The 18,170-nt window shown below is 46.7% G+C and overlaps 1 protein-coding gene across 1 annotated transcript; it reads right to left on the bottom strand.

Annotated features, from left to right (window-relative positions):
- Positions 1 to 560: 560 nt before the first annotated feature.
- On the bottom strand, positions 561 to 17,678 carry UBE2G2 (ubiquitin conjugating enzyme E2 G2). Its single transcript, XM_032193393.1, has 6 exons — positions 17,611 to 17,678; positions 12,962 to 12,997; positions 12,827 to 12,872; positions 7,376 to 7,494; positions 4,400 to 4,540; positions 561 to 2,590 (listed from the first exon to the last, which is right to left on the bottom strand). Exons 1-6 carry the CDS (start codon positions 17,651 to 17,653, stop codon positions 2,478 to 2,480), a joined length of 498 nt encoding a protein of 165 aa, XP_032049284.1. The 5' UTR covers positions 17,654 to 17,678; the 3' UTR covers positions 561 to 2,477.
- Between the last annotated feature and the right edge of the window lie 492 nt (positions 17,679 to 18,170).

Below are 18,170 nucleotides of genomic sequence, written 5' to 3'. Positions count from 1 at the left end.
TTACGCCTGGCAGGGATGTTACAGCATCGACATGGCAGCTTTACAAGCCAGAACACCAAGGTGTTCCCCAGCTGTAAGAAGCTGTCCCTGCACGGAAACCTTTGTGGGGCAAGCCAGGCACAGGCACAGGTGAGCTCTCCATTTCGGGGGACATTGTCCAATTCCAACTGAGATTTCCATCTCCGTGTCCTTCTCAAATCTGAGCGCTAATCTCAGCACGTTTTGAGCAGTACACAAAGTCATGATTCACCTGTTGCCATAACAAGACTCACAGACATCTAAGGCCAGACACAGAGATCGTAATGAGACCTCTGCGAGAAGTGACCACATCAGCTGGCTACCAGATTTTTATAGTTTTCTTTGAAATACCAAGTGATTGCCATCATCAGAGGCAAGGCCTGGAAAGCCCAAGCCACTGTGTCAAGTCTTACACATCTCTAAGCAGCCCTGGTGGTTTACTTGTGTGACGATGAACCCTTCCCCTCCGTTGGCCCACATCAGAACTGGACTCCTTTGACCGTTGTTTGCCCATAAAAAACACTTACTGAAATACACCGGCATACGTTTATAAAAGGAAGAAATACAATCACTTTATTTTCAGTATACAGACTAAATCCCACTGTAAAATGAAGATAACGAGTGAACACACGTAAGTAAAATACTCCGCACTTAAAAAGAGCCCAGTCTGGCCACGTCTGCTGAACATGTTGTTTGCTACGCGGCGCACAGAGCTCTCCAGCATTGCTTCCAAAAGCGTTTGAGGCACTCCCAGGAGCTACACTTCAACTATCACAATTCAAAGAACCACTCTCTCTTTGCATACAAATGCTACATTTTCCTGTATGCCCTGAAATACTAGTTAGGTACAATATTATCCCGTCCTCTCTGTTCCCAGATGATGGTGGGTCCTCCTCACACCCTTACAGCAAAGGGAGAAGAAATACTTCTAAAGGGAGGTAAGCTCAGCAAGTTACAGCAATACAAACTCTTCAAAGGTGCAGAAAGATGGCATACTGTGATCTGCAGCACATGAATAGGCAGCACGGACAGCGAGACATAAATACAAGTTCTACCCACACGCATGCAAGCAATCGCCTCCGTGAAGCTTTCTGCACAGTGTAACTCTGTCCACAGCACATGCTTCTCCTGGAAAAAAAAAAAAGCCCTTCTTGTGTTTAGCCCATTTAAAGCAGCCAACAAAATCTGATTCCACGTGTTATCGATGGGCGTGTTATTGCTTGCAATAAGTTGAAGGAGATTTGGACTTAAGAGATCCGGTTGCAAAGCACAAAGGTCACCAGCAGCCCCTAATCAGTTTCCCAGCTCATCGCAGCATCTATTTCCCACAACCTGCACACCAGACTTTGGCTACAATACTCTGCAGTTTTAAACAAGCATCTTACCATCCTCTAGAAAACACAACTGACTCCTATTTAAATACATCAGAGCAGTCAGCATCAAGTATTACAGTTAATTGTACAAAATTCATCACGTTGGTTAGCGAAGGCTCATTCACCTGAAAAGCGGGTGACCTGGGCTGTAATGGCAAAGTCAAGCTGTGCCTAGCTTTCTGAGCAGGTATTTCACATTCCCGGTGGAGCAGGCACGTTCCCACTGAATTGTCAGGCTGCAGATGACCCACCTAGCCCACGGTGAACCTGGCTGAAGTGTTTAAGAATCCAGTTCTTCATATCTTGTGCCTCTAATTGAATGGAAAGTTTACACTGAATGTCTTTAAGAAGCAATAAAAGTAGTTTTGGGACTTCTTCTAAGAAAACACTGACTCAAAGGCTTGATACAAATTCACAGTGTAATGTAGGAATACCAGCCTATTCTAGACCACTAGGCAGTCACTGGTAATGGCCACCGAGATCTTCTTTTAAAAAAGTCACACAGTGCAAAGCCACTTTCTGTATTAAACCACTCTGACTACAACCTTGTTTTACAGCCTCTCTTGCGAACCACACTCTTCAAATCAATTTGAAATGCTGCCTTTGGCTTAGCAAGTATCATAAAACTGACAGATTATTTTCTGCCTACTGCTGCTCCCGGTGCAATACTGCCTGTATGAATGTAAAACTAATTCTCCTGGCAGGTGACCTAAAACAGTGCTGTTCGCAGACAGCAGATTGGCAGAAGTGGGCTGCAGATTGCAAATCCTCCAAGCTTTCCATACCATGAAGTGAGGTAGCAACAAATAGCCTTCAAAACAGCACTGCCCAAATATTTCTCCCTAGCAATAATTCCCTTTCCCCCACAATTTAGTGAGTAAACTAACTCCCACTCTAGTGAGTAAACTCTAAGCCTCTAGGCTTCTCTGGAGCAGCGGAAGCAGAAAAGAGATGGGAAATAAATAATGAAGGATAAGAAGTAGTAGGCCAATAATTTTGCAAAGATTTCCGTTTTTGGTACCAGCACTGAGCACTGCTCTTTTTCAGGTGGAGAGAAATACAAAACATTGCAGTCTTTTTGTGAGCTTAAAGTCCAAGTGACTTCTGCACAATCTGCTTGGCAATCTTGTTAAATTGTTCTCTGTCTTCCCGCCACATCTTGGAGGCATCCACATTGGCTCCACTTTCATCGTTTGGCTCTGAAATGAGAGAGAAGGAAAGGTAGGTGGGCAGGCAGGCAACTGAGCAAGACCCTCTCCCTTCTTCAACACTGCCTCTACGCTGCCACTTTGCCGTGGCTCTGGCACGCTTCCCCTGCTTGGGATTGCTGAAACACCATTAAAGGAAATCCAACTGTGGGATTCCCAACCAGTTCTCATTTAAATAATCACAAGAGAGTGTCACAGCAAGGTAAGAACTTGTTTCTTTAGGCAAGAAACAAGTGGCAGTGAAAAAACAGTTTTATTTTGCTTATGGTCTCAGCCCCTGAGCCCCAGCACACACACGGACTAACGTGTCACCAGTAGTGTTGTGAAGAGTTCTTAATACTGCACAGTGCTCCCTGAAAAATATTTTTTCCTAGTTCTGCGGCTTCACAGACACAAAGCCCTCACTGAGCAGGCCACCCAAACAGGCTCTGTCACTTTTTTTGGATGGTTTGTTCTATTTAAAAAAAAAAATACCACCATAAAATGCTTTCATTTCTGCAACATCTTTCATCCGAGGATTTCAGAGTGCTTTACAAAGTACATTAAGACCCTGTGACTTAAACACTTCTTTTGTGCAGAGGTAAGCTGAGGCACGGGCTCTGTTGAGTTCATGGTCAGCACAGAGCAGGACAACTGCCACAGGATTACACAAGTCATGCAGAACATACTCTGCCCGTTTTGCTTCATACACTAGTCCAAATCCAGCACAACCCAGTTCATGGCAGACACCTTGGGCTCCTGTTTTTCTCAGCACAATGCTGATGGTCCACCCTGGAACTCCAGTAGTCAGGACAGAAGATGCACAAGTCACCCAGCTGGGTAAGCTGGGGTTTCTGGGGCTTGTCCTGTCAGCAGAGCCACAGCTGAGAACTTGTCAGCAGCCTGGAAGAAGCTGACAGTTGATGTTTCTGGCTAACTCCTCCAAAAGACACGGGGAGAACAGGATGCCCCGTCAGAGATCAAGAGACCAGATGATTCTCCAGCAAAGCAGTCCAGGTAAGGCTGGACCACAAGCCGTGCTCCTGGAGGCCCCAGGGAGCCCAGCAAGGTACTGGTGCCCACTGGGCAGCTTCCCAGCAGCAGGTTACTATCCTGAAGCACGTAAGAGCCTTTTGTGCTTGCTCTTTGTTCAGCTTTGCTGCTTCTAGAACAGCATCATCATTCAAAACTGACTCTCAGGGCCACGCTTTTTTCCTTTTCAGGCAGTTCAGTGGCTCTGTGTGGAAAAAGATCCATCTTTTGGGGGAGATGTACATGAGAGATCTGGTCCACAGCCCTTGTGGAACCGAGGGGAAGCCACTTAAGAGGCTGCAAAAACACACTTTTACCACACCCCTCTTCTCAAGAAGGCTTCCTTTATATCTGGGGTGGCAGAACGGGGTACATTTCCCACGCTGGCAAAGTAACAAACAGAAATAGAGGGAGCTGGCTGGTGAATCACCGAGGCCACGGACTCCTATTTACCGGACTGATTTGATCTGGCTGGTAACCCTTCAGCTGCTAAAACCAAATCCCTAAAGGACCCAGAGCCTGACCATCAATCACCCTTTGCTTGGCTGCTGCTGACCCAGAAGGAACACTGTGCAGTTGCTACAAAGCTGGAAACACTTGTTTTCTAATTCAGTCTTACTTTTTTCTTTTATTTTAAGAGAATAAGTAAATACGAGGGCTTTAAGAACTCTGGTTCCTGCTAAGCAGTTTAAATGTCTTTTATCAGCTTAACATCAAAAAGCAAGGAGAAGCTCTAGCTATGCAGCAAGAAGCCAGCTGAGCTACAGCTAATAAAACATCAGTCCTTACCTGCCAGCATGCTAACGACTGACAAGAGGATCTTTTCCACACTCTGCACAGGACTCCATCGCTCAGCGCTGCTCTCATATCCCATGGGATCATCCCCGGGAGCATGAAGAATAGAGATGCAAACTCTCCCGTCCGGGTAAACTGCACAAGAGGCACAAAGGATTGATTGTTACTTGGAGGAAAAACTTAGCCTCTCCAGATCTTTAGCACAGATTAACATTTGGACTTCGCCTTCATATGACTGATACTAAAACTTCCTCTTACAAAGGCAAGATGATACAAAAGCTGGAAGACTAAAATCTAGCAAAAACTTCCTTAAACGGGTTTACAAACTTGGGTCGTCTTCACCAAGAGAAGCTCTCTGGGAGCGCTCAGATCACTTAACAACCAAGGAGAGGCTCCTTTGAAAAAAATAAGAGCTGCAGCGTGGTGGAACAAGCCAAATACTGAGGCACACACAGCTCCAGATCAGTAACTAGTCTTAAAGCAAGGGGTAACAGCCTTACAGCACTGAATGCGTGTTGGAGTCCTCCGCTGGACCATGACTGTAAAAAAAAAAAAGTTAAGCAAACATGCTGTGCTGCAGCAGGGAGACAAAAGCGGTAAGGTACAAAGGAAATAATTACTCTTATTTGAGCATTACTCAGGTGCAACCACATGGGTTCGTGCTGCTTTTTTGTGCTTTTTGCTTAAAGCTCAGCTGCATGAAAGCGCATGGAGGAAAAGTAACCTATCAGCTTGGGGTGTGGGCATCTTCCCCTTCTGGTTTTAACCTAAGCAATGCATCCACCTCACACAAGTCCTCCTCTCAGACACTGGACTCCACTGACTTGATCATTAGGCCAAAGCAAAGCTGAACAGGCAACACAGAGAAAATGGGAGTTTGAAATGCTACTTTAGGAACTTGGTAGAATCCTATGGCATCCCAATGAGTTACAGCTTCACCCTGGTACTTTCGGCGTTTCTGGTCCTCTGGAGACCAAACCCATGCCATTGCCAGGAAAACAAAACAAGTGAGTGACCACTGGAAGCAGTTGTGCTTGTTTCCAGTTCCTTCCACCCAACCAGCTAATGTCTGTACAAGCCTGGGACGTGTAAGCACTTTGGAAGACTTATTGTATTTACACCCCCTCCTGCAGCCCCGGGCTGAGGGCTGAAGCTGGTCTAACCATAGCTGGAAGAGACAAAAACAGCACATGCTGAATCAGCACTTCACCTTGCAAGTTAGGAACACATCAGGAGAAGTTAGTTAGTAAGTTAGTTATTTTCATGTTTTTATGCAGCATCTCTTAAACAGTTGGATGTCAGCAGCATAAACAATGCAGAAAAGGTTGATTCCAGGAAGACGTACGCATCTCCCACTTTGTTACTAAATGTTAAAGCAAGGTTTTCACTTAATTGCTGCTTTGAAGTTATCTTTGCCAAAGCATCCGCAAACGTTATTTTAAGCAACAGTAGCTCTGTGATGTCTCTTGTCCCCTCCGTATATAACTCAAAACTGCACAGATAATGGAACGTAGACTTTTTGAACACTTTTCTTCCAATTTCCCAAAGGATGAGGAGCAATCATTTAACAGAAGCAGAACAGAAGCCTGGCTACCAATTTCTACAGCCTTACTGGGTATAACCAGCCCACCACAAACCCCCCTGGGAAGATTCACATGACTACCTCTGGAGACCTCAAATTTCAATTCACATGACCCAGTCATGGAGCTTTAAAGAGCTGAGGCCTGTACACCCAGTCTGTTCCCACCAACCCCCAGAGGCAGTGCTCAGTGTGGCAGAGCCGCTCTGTAACAGGTAAGGGTCAGGCTGCTTGGGCTTCTCTGCACCCCACTCCTCCTGGTCCTGCTGCAGGCTGGGCACACAAAGTATATAGAGGTCTTCCACAGGAGAACAAAAAGATGGGTTTGACCTTGGACTAAATGGGCAAGAAACTGTGTCAGTAGTGTTTTGAGAGGGGGACAGCAGAGGAACTTCACAAAATTGCAAAATTCCTTGGAACAGGATGAAGAAAATGGATGCCCAGCTGAGATCAAGACTGGTGTACCAGTGCAGGAATGTCAGCTGAGAAGGAAACAGCAGGCAGGAGGGCAGCACTTGCCTTTTATTGCTCTCAGGTGGCACAGACCTAATAGCCAAGAGCACAGATCCAGCCCATCACATCTGGGTGATGACAAACAATCTTTACACAAGCCACGTCGATTTAACAGACATACTAAGTAATGATTTTACAACAAACACCAAAGCTGACTCCAAAAAAGAGTGCTCTGTGCTTTACATTTTTTACCTGTCCAAGGCAAAAAGTTGTTAGTTGTAGTCATTGTTACTTCAATTCCTTCTTCTTAAGTCTTACAAGAAACACAGCTGAGATATTGTCAGTGCTAGAATTGCAGCAAAAGGGACAGCAAAAATCTTTAAAATTAAAAGCTTGTAAATGTGCCAGCTGCTTGAACAGAGCACTGCAGATGTCAGAACGATCACGTCAGAAGTGTTACAGAATCCTCGACTTCAAGTGAAAAAAGCCATGCTGCCAACTAAAGCTGTTTCCAAACTTTGGTCAATATGAACAAGTGTTCACTTGTTAAAATAACACAGAACTACTTAAATACAAGCCATAGTGCAATACTGGAAAGAGTCAGTATTATTTTACTGAATCTCACATAGTGTGCAAAGCATTCATTTCAGGCTATTTATTTATTTTACTCAGTTATGCAGATGCCTGGAATGACCTTCAGGGCAGTGAAATTATTGGTAACTTTACTGGACTGTTTATTACCAACAGGTATCTGAGGATTAATGTGGTAAAGAGAGAGTGACCCTAAGAAAGCGCAGCATTGCTGTACAGCTGAACACTCCTAGGCACAGTTGGGAGTGCCACTGCTGGTAACAACACCAGCTCTCCTGCTACCAAAGCTGTTCCTTTAAGGTGCAAAAACAACCCGTGCCCCTCATGTCCTGCTGCATCAGACTCACTGTTTGGATGGAACATCTCGCACGTGAACCTCATCTTCGGAGGACTCAACGGATAGTCAAGTGGGAAGCTCAGAATAGCTGGGAAAACCCCGTACTCGAAACAGGTGTCTTCAGGACCCCTAGAAACAGATAAAAAGTTATTCACCCAAGTTTCATGTATTTCTTTCACCCACAGTCTTGTCTAGCGAGATGCCTTAGCTTTGGATTTTATCATCGGCTCCAGAACACTGAGAGTTAAAACACTCTCACCTCACACCTCAAACTTAAATCCAAATACAGGGTTTGGGAGGGAAGGGGGGAAAAAAAATAAATCAAAGCTTGCACACTAAATTACTAGGAAGGTCACAACATGGCTTAATTAGCAGGGTGTGTCTGGCTATAATTGGAGTATCTGGCTCCAAGGCATGTTCCAGGATTTGAGTGTCTGCACGTCAAGAGAAAGCAGAGGCAGGTGTGGGACTCCTGTGCCTTTGAAGATACTGCTGTGCTGCACAGAGAGAGATGTCAAACGCTGCAGCTCGAAAATAATTCATAAAACCCAGGAGGATTCAAACTGCCAGTATCGAGCGTAACCACACATAAACACTTCATGCCATCTGATGCAAAAAAAAAATACAACAATGGTTTGTAACAATAAACACACAGCCCAGGGGCCGTAAACGCTAGGTGCAGGACAATACAGATCTATGGCATTTGTTTTCATTCTCTCAAGCGTACACTGAGAAGAATTTCATCAAGGCTCCTGCATGAAACATTGCACTGTGAACACAATAAGGAAATCAAAGTACAAATTCAAAGGGCAATCAAGTGAGAATACGAAGACAACTGTTTTGCCTTCTCTGCACAAAGCATCTTTGGAAGGTAAGCAAAAAAGTTTATTTGACATGATTTATTCAAACTCTGTGAACCATCTGGAAGTTATAAAGCAAACACGATTTCCCCTGACCGGGAAGACCTTCATTGAAGACCTTTCCCTGGCTAAGGTTTTAAGTGATGAAGCTTGGAATGAGCTTCATCACTTAAAACCTTAGCCAGGGAAACACATGCATCGCACAGAAAGCTTTTCAAACAAGGATGATATTGTCTGGGAAATAAAGTTTATGAATGTATTCATGCCTCCACCTCCCAACCTGCAAACACATTATCCATGCCAGAAGGAAAAAAAATAATTTCAAAAGCCAAATGGTCAAAGACTCCTTACAGCTAAGGCTGCACTGGTAACCTGCAGAAAAAGAAAAAAAAAAAAAAAAAAAAAAAAAAGACTACCAAAACCTAAAGCCCTAAGAAGTTAAACTCTGGGATTTAACTCAGTTTGGGTTTAACTCAGTTAAACTTTGGGATTCAGAAGACTTGACTGGTCAATAAATACAAGACTGAAATATTTTAAACCTGCACACTTAACAGCAGCAGGCAAGTTCAGAGACACGCACCGATGCAGAACGAAAGCTAACCCATCTCAACCGCTGATGATGCTCTCTCATCTTTTCCATAAATTTATGATGTTCTCTAGTCTTTTCCATAAATTTAGCCAGGATCCAATATTCACATTTGAGGGTAAACCGAATGCATTTTTTCATGAGCATTTTAATTCCAGCTGCATTTTGAAGGCTCATTGTTGAACTTCTGAGGGTATGTACATACACGCATTGAAAGCTGGTGGGTGTCTTATGTTCTGTTTTGAGAGCAAACACACAGCCTCGAGGGCTCTTCTGTCAAATACGTTAACCCAACAGGCTCCGTTGCAGGGCCTGTAATAAGTGAGCAAACTGCTTTTGTTTTAGCCATTCAGTGCTGCCGGGATCAACTTCAAAGAAATTATTCGAGTTAATCCAAGGCAGCATTTGCTACTACGGAACACCCAGGACAGCGCCACTTTCAACTCACAAAGGACATCACCGCGGCCAACAAGGCACAAAGTACAGCACCCTCTGTAGCGCTGCCACCTGCTCTGTGAAGATTCCAAAGCACATCACACTTGCAAAGCCTCCGTGACTTACGGTATGATTTCCTCTGAGCTGCTACACCAGCTGGAGCCCAGACTACCGGGCACCCCATCAGGGTTCCCCCAAGAAAAGCCTCGGTGGCATCCTTCCCTCTCAGCAGAGAGCCAATAGTCCAGCCCATTAAACAAGCAGTGCCTTAAGCAGCTTTTCTGCTTTCTCAGAAAAAAAAAAAACCTGCTTGAGGCACTGCTTAAGGCACTCATTCTGCATGGCTTGGGACATAAGTCTCTAAGAAATACCTCATCCTAAACCTGGTTAAACAGAAAATCCTGTAAGGTCTGCGAGGCAGGCGGTCTGCATCCTTCCCCCCACGCAATGCTACTCTGCAGACTTCACTGAAGGGCTGTGGCACCGCTTCTCCAGCACAGCATCCAGCATCTTCCCAGCCACCACAGCACTTCACCTCCATCGCACAAAGCCACGAAAATGTAGTGGGAACTGACAGCAACAGTAAGGTTGGAGGGAATTCTGAGGGCCATCGGTACCCACGCGGGTTCAATCCTGACTCGGTCACTGCGCACGGTGATCGCAGCAGCTTTTTCTGTCCTGGCCACACTTCTGGTGCTCTCAGTCAGTCTCCTTCCAAGCAACTACAGCAAAGAGATCTAAGCAGATTCAAGAAACTAACAAAAAGTTGCATTATTCCTGCAGCATCGGTGCTAAAGATGCTGAATCCAACACCGAAAATAACATCATATTATTAACAACTGTCAGCATAACACGAAAATGAGAAACTCTGAACTCTGTGAGGTCGATGTTACTTGGGCAAGGGGAAAAACGCAGCGGTAGCGTCTGCCAAAACAGGAGGGAAAAGCGAATTGACAAGGACAATTAATTCTATAGCCACGGTTTCAAGTGCATTTGTAAAGGGCTTCTTATTTGTAAAAAGAAGCTGGAAAAAGACCAAAGCCCACAGTCGTCAGATGCTGAAAAGGGGAATTCCACACTAAACAAAACAAAAGGCATAAGCCTAATTATAGATCTAATTACCTTTCTAGAGAGGCTTTTTATAAGTTTGCTTCAATCTATGTAATTTCTTTTTCAAGCGATCTTTAGGCTAACAAAGTTCTTTACAATTATATATTTGTGTGTCTTTGGGGATAAACTTTAATACCAAGGCAAGCTTTCCTTTGCCAACCAAAGAGGACCAAACTTCGCCTTGAAACATGAAATTCATGAGCTTGCACAACACAACGCAGCCTGTCGGACCTCACGCAGTGCTAAGGTATTGAGCAGCATTATGATAAACCCTCTCGACATGCTGGGGCTATTTATCAGCATGAATAAGTCATCCTGCTGCAAAGACTTGGTTTTCATAAATATTCTAATCGAGCTCCTGTTTGATGTCTTATCACGAAGGTGCGTTTCACACCAGGTTCTGAACCTTCACTATTTGGAAAAATTATCACGTTGGGTTTCCAATTCCAGACCTAAATTGTAAGCTTAAAAACTATTCTGTCATTCGGTCATGTCAGTACAGCCTTAACATTTATGTTTAACATTTATTCAGCACTGCTGCAGGCAAGAACACCGGAAATACAAATTATTATTACCATTATTTTTAAAAGGCTTTTTTTTTTTATTATTTTATCTCTGAGCCAAGCTCTTACATCAATCCATTAATCTCTGTAACATTACCCAACCCACCTCTGGATTGATAAATGGGTGATGTCTTTTTCCCCCTTAAGTCTCTCTCTTTTTTTCTGTATTTATTTGTGATGATGTACTGTAACTTTATAGAAACTGGGTGGAGAGAAGGAAAAAAATTCTCTTTTTCATTATTGTGCTACTTACCTACCTTTTCTATTCCATCTGTCTCAAATTTAAAGTCAACCTTACTTTAATTACCTCATCTGCACTTCTTTCAATCCCACAGTCTAACGCAGCACATTTGAGATTACAAAACATTCAAGAAGATTATCACAAAAATGTAAACAAGTCATTTAGCTTGCTTTCCAGATGTACTCAAATATTTTTACTAATAGAGTTTTGTAAAGAGATGAAAGTAACCCAACGTGTTTAGAGTAAACATGTTTCTATTGTACCACAGCTTCAGAATTTAGCAGATCTTAAAATATAATTCTATTATGACACACACACAATACAGAAACCAAAAGCTCCTCCGCCTCTCATTTTACGCTGACAAAGACCTGAAGCTCAACACTCAGCACTTTAAAGGGCTTTCAAGTTTGCAGGCAGCTCCTCTGTTGTTTAAGAATTTGTTATGGGAAACATCAGAAAAAAAAGTATTTTCTAAGTAATGAATCAAATACAAAAGTACCTCTGCGTGTCCCCCCAGGAAAGCTCTCATCAACCACAAAATCTCTTCTGCTACAAAGTATTGAGGGACAAGAATTTCCTTCCACATTCCAAGAAGCGCATTAAATTCTCTGGGATTTCTGAGCTCCAAGCTACACACGACTTTCTGAACTGAAAGTAGGTACTAGCAAATACATGTTTTCGAAAAGTGCTAACTACCTGACTTACAGAAAGAAGGGAAAGCGTCGGCAGTTGCCTAACGTGAGAGGTGTGGGCTGCCATAAGCTACCTATTCCCCCAAAAGGTGTGTGTCTTCAGGGGACTGAGCCAGCAGGAATCACGACCTGTTTATCCCAGGATGGATTATTGCTGCGATAAGCAGAGGCATTCACCAACTGCTCATGTGAATGCGCCAACAAGCAGCGTTCATTCAAATCTCCACTTACCAAGGCCTGCAATAACTCAGAGTCCCACATCCGCAAGCGAGTAGGATCACCCATGTGGCCAGCTTTTGCGGGACAGGTGGCACACTACAGCTCAACAGGCTTTTGCACTGCTTGCACAATCCACAGCGACCAGAGCTGCTCACCAGCAGAAGAGCTTACACACAAAACCGCTGCGCACAACAGCAGCTGATTCAGGACATTCACAGAATTTTAAAAGATTATTTACGTTTGTGGGTTTTTTTGTTTGTTTGGTTTTTACTTCAACTACTTTATCAGACTGATTACCTTGCACTTCTCCTAGAATAAAATTTCAGTATTAATTAAATTTAGACACTCACCTTTTTCTCCTATCACTGGTAATCTGCCTGTTTCACTCCACTTCACATGAAAAAACCTGTCCCATATTTGCAGTTGAGCAACGTTCCCAATGTGTCTGTTTGACCTACAAGCAATTTACGGTTTCCTACAGTGTTTGTGTACACACCGTATATCCAGTGGAGCCCAAACGATTCCTGTAGCATTTGCAAGTTATACATGCCAAGGGTTTCTTATTATGACACCTGCACAACAAATCATCACTTGAGTGCAACACTGCCTCTGCCCAACTGTTTGAATTCCCAATATAATTCTCAGCTCAGATCTGACAAAAAGTTCCCAGCCAAAAATAGGCCAAGATTGATGCTAGGCAAAACTGGTAAGATTATTATTTTACTATTTTTTTAAATATTCTTTTGTTAACTCACATAATCAGAGCTTCCCACTCAAAGAAGTTCTCTTCGTTCATAGGACCTGTCAAGAGACAAAACAGAACAATGCTCAGAGCTACCAGAAGGTGAGGCTCCAACTTGGCAGCGCACGGACTCCGCTCAGCTCCTCACCTGCTACTATCCCTTCTGGTGGGTTCAGGGTCAGCTCTGTGAAAAGAACAAACACCAGAGGTTAACACGGCCGGCAAGCCTGAGTGTTTCAGCGAGTGTCTGGGTCACTGTGGCTCAGCACAGAGGCTCCACAGCAAAAACACCTCCAGGAAAACCTCGAGGAGGAGACCGTGGGAGGAATCGTCTGGGCGTGCTGTACTGGGCAAGACTCCACATCCAGCAGGCCCCAGGATCTCACTGGTGACAATTTAATGTTGCCATGCAAGACAATTTTCTAAACAAAATGATCCCAGAATCGTAGAAAGGTTTGGGTTGGAAGGGGCCCTAAAGATCCTCTAGGTCAAGCCCCTGCTCTGGGCAGGGCCCCCTGCCCCCAGCCCGGGCTGTCCCCAGCCCCATCCGGACTGGCCTTGGGCACTGCCAGAAATGGGGCACCCACAGCTCCTCAGGCAGTGCCCTCTGAGTGAAGTTCTTCCTAATATCTAACTTAATATCTATATTTTTTCAGCTTAAAGCCATTCAGGCACACGCTCAACCAACGTGAAGAGAGCACAGGCTGTCTTCTCACAACCCCTTGGCAGAGACTCAGGGTAACAAACCCCAGCACACGCGCTGCTCATCGAGAGCATCACCTCCCAAGCAGTGGCCCATGGGCTACCAGCACTCACAAAACAACCGCAGAAAACCCCCTACTCTTTCTCAGGCACACACACACACACAAAAAAAAAAAAAAAAAGAGAAGTACGAATACACAGCCAGGGAAGACAAAAAGTCCCAAACCAGTAACAAAGAGGTTTAACCTAATTTCTGCTAGGCTACGAATGAAAGCTGCAGGTGATGCTGCACAGAACAGCACACAGCTCTTTGTCTGTCCAGGAAAACTTACTGCCAAGCAAAGACAGCAAAAGCTGAGTTTACCCAGCTTGCATTTACCTTTGGCACAAACCTCCCTGATTTAAGTTCAAAGAGCAGGAAATTGGAGGTCGGTGCCAGCGTGACACACACCCCGAGCACCCGGACAGTGGCATTACAGAGCAGGTTGTCCACCCTGAGAGTGGGTCTCCAGCACCCTGCCTGCAGATGTTTTTAGGCAGACGGAGAGATGTCAAGCCTGGGAGCTCCTGAACTGTGTATATCTATCGCGGGGCACTCCCTTTAAGAAAAAATAATAATAATAATGGGTATTTCCCCTGCTTTCCTTTGAAAACCTGGGGAGCTTCATTGTTTCAGCCCCTGTGCTGCTGGAGGCAGCATCTGGCAGCAAAGCCAGGGGACTCTTTACTGTGCTCCCCCTCCGAGCACAACCGGGGCGATGGGAAGCAGGAGGCAGATACCAGTGAGCAAAGTCTCTGCAGTGCTGGGAGTTCAATTCTCCACTTCTCTTTCTCACCTCTCCCCTTGGGGACAGGTGAAGGAGGTTTCCATCCAGAAGGACTGGCAGTGAACGGGCCCAGGAGCTTTGACTGGGAAGAGCTGCTGCTCAGTTAGGAAGGAAGAGGCCCCTCTACACGTGCATGGTCACATCCTCCCGGGTGATTTGTTAAGAGCTCTCCCTCTAAAGGAAACTGGGAGCACTGCTTTCAAGAGCTACGAAGAGTGATCTGCTCCAGTCCTGCCACTGCGTCTAAAACAGAAGCCAAACAAGGGTAACCCTAGAGGAATGCTGGGGGGGAGTTTTTCCAATTATTGCAGCACGCAGCAAAAAGACTGCAAGAGGTGTTTGTTTAACCTTTCCCTGCAGAACGCCTGTTGGAAATGGAAGTGGCCAAATGCTGGAACAGGCTTTCTAGAGAAGGTGGTCGGTGCCCCGCGCCTGGCAGCAGTCAGGAGGCACCTGGACAGAGCCCTCGGTGATGTGCTCTACCTGCTGCTTAGCCCTGAAGTGCTGGGGTGGCTGCAAAAAAGGATAAAGATGGGAAACCAGAAGAAGAATCCTAAAAACAAACAAACAAAAAAAAATTTGAAGGGCCAAAGGGGAAAACAAAGGGGCAGCAGAGGCACGAGGAGAAGCAGAGGCTGGCAGGTAAGACGCTGGCCATTTGCACATCAGCAGAGCCACTTTTGGGTGTCACAGGGAGTCTGGGTGGCTGGAGAGCTTTCCGTTCACACACATGTGGTGGGTGCATGCTGGAGGAGCCCGTGGCGGCGCAGCCCACCAACCGATGCAGAACAATGTCTCTCTTCAGGGCTGGGAGCATTTGGAGCCGTTTCCAGCTTCGCATCCTCCACAAGGCATCCCGTTTGGTTTGCGTGGCGGTTTTGCTGCACACAGTCAGGGGATTTGCGTCCAAACCCAGACACAATGGAGTCCCAGCTTGCAGCAGAAGAGCTAAGCCTTACTTGAAAGCTTTGCTTTTAAGTCGAGCCTGAATGAAAGGCAGAAGCTGGCACAACCGGAGCGCAGTGCTGCTGCTAGGGACTGGGGGCAGGTCTGGGTGCACACACCACTGACGCCTCCCTTCTCATTCTGATGCTTGCCGTGGAGTCCTTCCAGGCTGACTACACCTCAAACAACATGAGCTGAGAACATACCTTCTTGTCCGTGGGGGTAACAAGGGGACTGACTGCATTACTTGCCTTCTGCAAGCTGTATCTATTTAGCATGTCCCCAGGGTGACTGAGCAGACAAAGTTCAGCAAATAGCACAGGCACGTTCCCTCAGCACCTCAGGTGCCTGAACCCAGAGCCCTGCTTTGCAAGAAGCCCCGTTTCCTTCTCTCCTGGTCTGGGGGCTCAGGCGCGAGTCCCCCAGGAAGGGCTCTGGCTGCAGGGGGCGGCTTGGTGCCCGTCCACCCAGCCAAGGTCGTGTCTGGAAGCAAGCTCTCCGCCTCCAGCTCCAGCCTGTAACCCATTTTAGATTGAAAGCATCCAGATTGTGATAAGGTATCTTCCTGATCTCATAGCAAGGATAAAGGCAGAAGCAGCAGGTTCCCACCTCTTAAGTCTCACAAGCTCCTATTGAGACTGTATTTTTTTCAGGCTGTAATACTATTAAATATTCTAAATTTAGAATTAATAACAAAGGGATTATGCCTTTTCTTATACCTGATTTCTGAAAGCTTTATCTCAATTAGTTTTATGATAAAAATGCTTGAATAAATATGAGACAGCAAGAAGTCATTAGACTCTAAACACGTAAACAACATTATAAACAAGGACAAAAAATAAATCTCCCTGGTGCTCAGAGCCATCTTCCTTCTGTCTCTGCATAGAAGGGAAAACAGTGAGGTGTTAGAGCATCTCCCAGATGGAAGTAAGGCTTTTGGGTTCCAATGGGTTGGAACTTCTCACTGCATCAAACGTTTTTCACCCATGGTAAATATAAACAGACTCAGAGATGCACACAGGGAAAATTAAAAGCCAAAGCTTAAGGTGTGCACGCACACAGAGAAGCAAAGGGGCCAATCCTCAAAGCCTTCCCCTCTCCACCACTGTGCTGGCAGGGCAGAAACCGAAATTCCTCGTTTGCTTCTGTACCGCAGGTGTCCAGAAGCAGAAGCGCCGTCCCCTCAGCCACCACGGATGGCATTCTCTTCTCACAGCACTGCCTTTTATTACTGTTGGGAAAGGGTTTGGAAAGGTAGATCACAAGCAAGATGTTATCTCCGTTCATGATAAGTGCCACATTGGGAAACTATGCAGAGAAGACTCACGTGATGTCTGCCTGTAGCATTCATTAAAACTGGTTTCGATGCTGTTTATTTAGCATCGCTCTTCCCTTAATAACTCATTCATACAGGGCATTCGAGTTAGATCTCGGAGCCTCTCAGAAACAAAGGATCAAAAACGCTGCAGGGCCTTACGTAAGAGAAAAGACAAAAGCAAAGTCGAGTCTTTTGGAAGCTGGCTGGCGGTTCTGGACCATGACAGCAACCTGTGGGTTCCTGGGGCACAACACAAGCAGGCGTCTGACCCGCATGGCAGCCCCAGGCCAGCTCAGGAAGGGCTGTGCAAAGCTTTGTGTTGGCATCCAGCTCTTCCAGCCCGACGCCAACCTCCACCTACCAACCAGGCCTTTTTTTCGCTCCGTTCCACTTCCTTTCCTTATGTAAAAGGCCAGGATACGAAAGACCAAATGGACGAAGGAGGAAGCTGTGTGTCTGTTAGGAGAAACTCACCTTTGGGCACCTCGCAAGGGCACTGGGGAGCGGACTGCTCGTGCTGGGGGGAGCGCCCCGAGAGGGCCCCATCCCCGGGGCACCCAGTAACAGGAGCAGGAGCAGAAATAGGAGCAGGAATAGGAGCAGGAGCAGGAATAGGAGCAGGAATAGGAGCAGCAGGAGCAGCAGCAGGCTCCCTGCTCCCTCTGGCGGGGCGCTGGGGGCCCACCAGCGGCTGACACGCCGCATTTTGTCTGCGAGCCACAGCCCGTGCGGTTTTTAACCAAACAACTCCACGTCAGCAAAAAAAAAAATAATAAAAATAAAAAGGAGAACCGTCCCTCCACCCCCCCACACCCCCCCGTCCGGGGCTTCCTGAGCGCGGCCGATGAGGAGAGCCCCGGGGAGGCGCTGCCGGGCCGGGCCCTGCGGTGGGCCCGGGGAGGCCCGGCCCTGCCCGCCCGGTGCCGCGGCGGCGGGACCCCCTCACGGGGGGTGAGGATGGGGGCGAGGAGCGCCCGGAGCCCCCCGGCACCCCCCTCGACTCACGCTTGTACTCGGCCATCAGCCGCTTCAGCGCCGTGCCCGCCATGGCTCCGCCTCTGTGGTGCGGGCAGGGCCCTCCCCGCCGCGCCGGGCAGGCGCAGAGCGAGCGCGGCCCCGGCTGAGGCGAGCGCCATGAGGGGACCGGGCGGGGGGCGGCGGGGACACGGGCAGGGGGCTGCGGGGAGCCCTCTGAGGGTGGTTAGGTTTTGGCAGCGCTGTGGGGATGCAAAGCTCGGTGTGTGCTCGCCTGCCGGGTTCCTGGTAGCTCCTCATGCACAGTGTGGTGGCATTAGGCTTCCCTCCCTGCTTACACACCAGGTTTCTCCACCAAAAACCAAGCCCTGAGCCCGCAGCTCTGCAGGACCCACAGAGACACAAAGACACAGCTTCCAGAGACATACAAACTGGAGAGAGGTTATGAATTCTGTCATTTAGCAGACAGATGATGTTGCAGCGAGAGGCTCCTCTTCATAAACCTGCACAACAAAACACCCCGCAGCTCTGTCACCGGCATTACTTTGGGACCAGCTGCCCTGGTGACTCCATTTCTGACAATAATTCAT

This window comes from Aythya fuligula, chromosome 9 (genome assembly GCF_009819795.1).
Source record: "Aythya fuligula isolate bAytFul2 chromosome 9, bAytFul2.pri, whole genome shotgun sequence".
Taxonomy (NCBI): Eukaryota; Metazoa; Chordata; class Aves; order Anseriformes; family Anatidae; genus Aythya; species Aythya fuligula.
The sequence above is the reverse complement of the archived record's forward strand: the minus strand, read 5'-3'. Positions and strand labels throughout refer to the sequence as shown.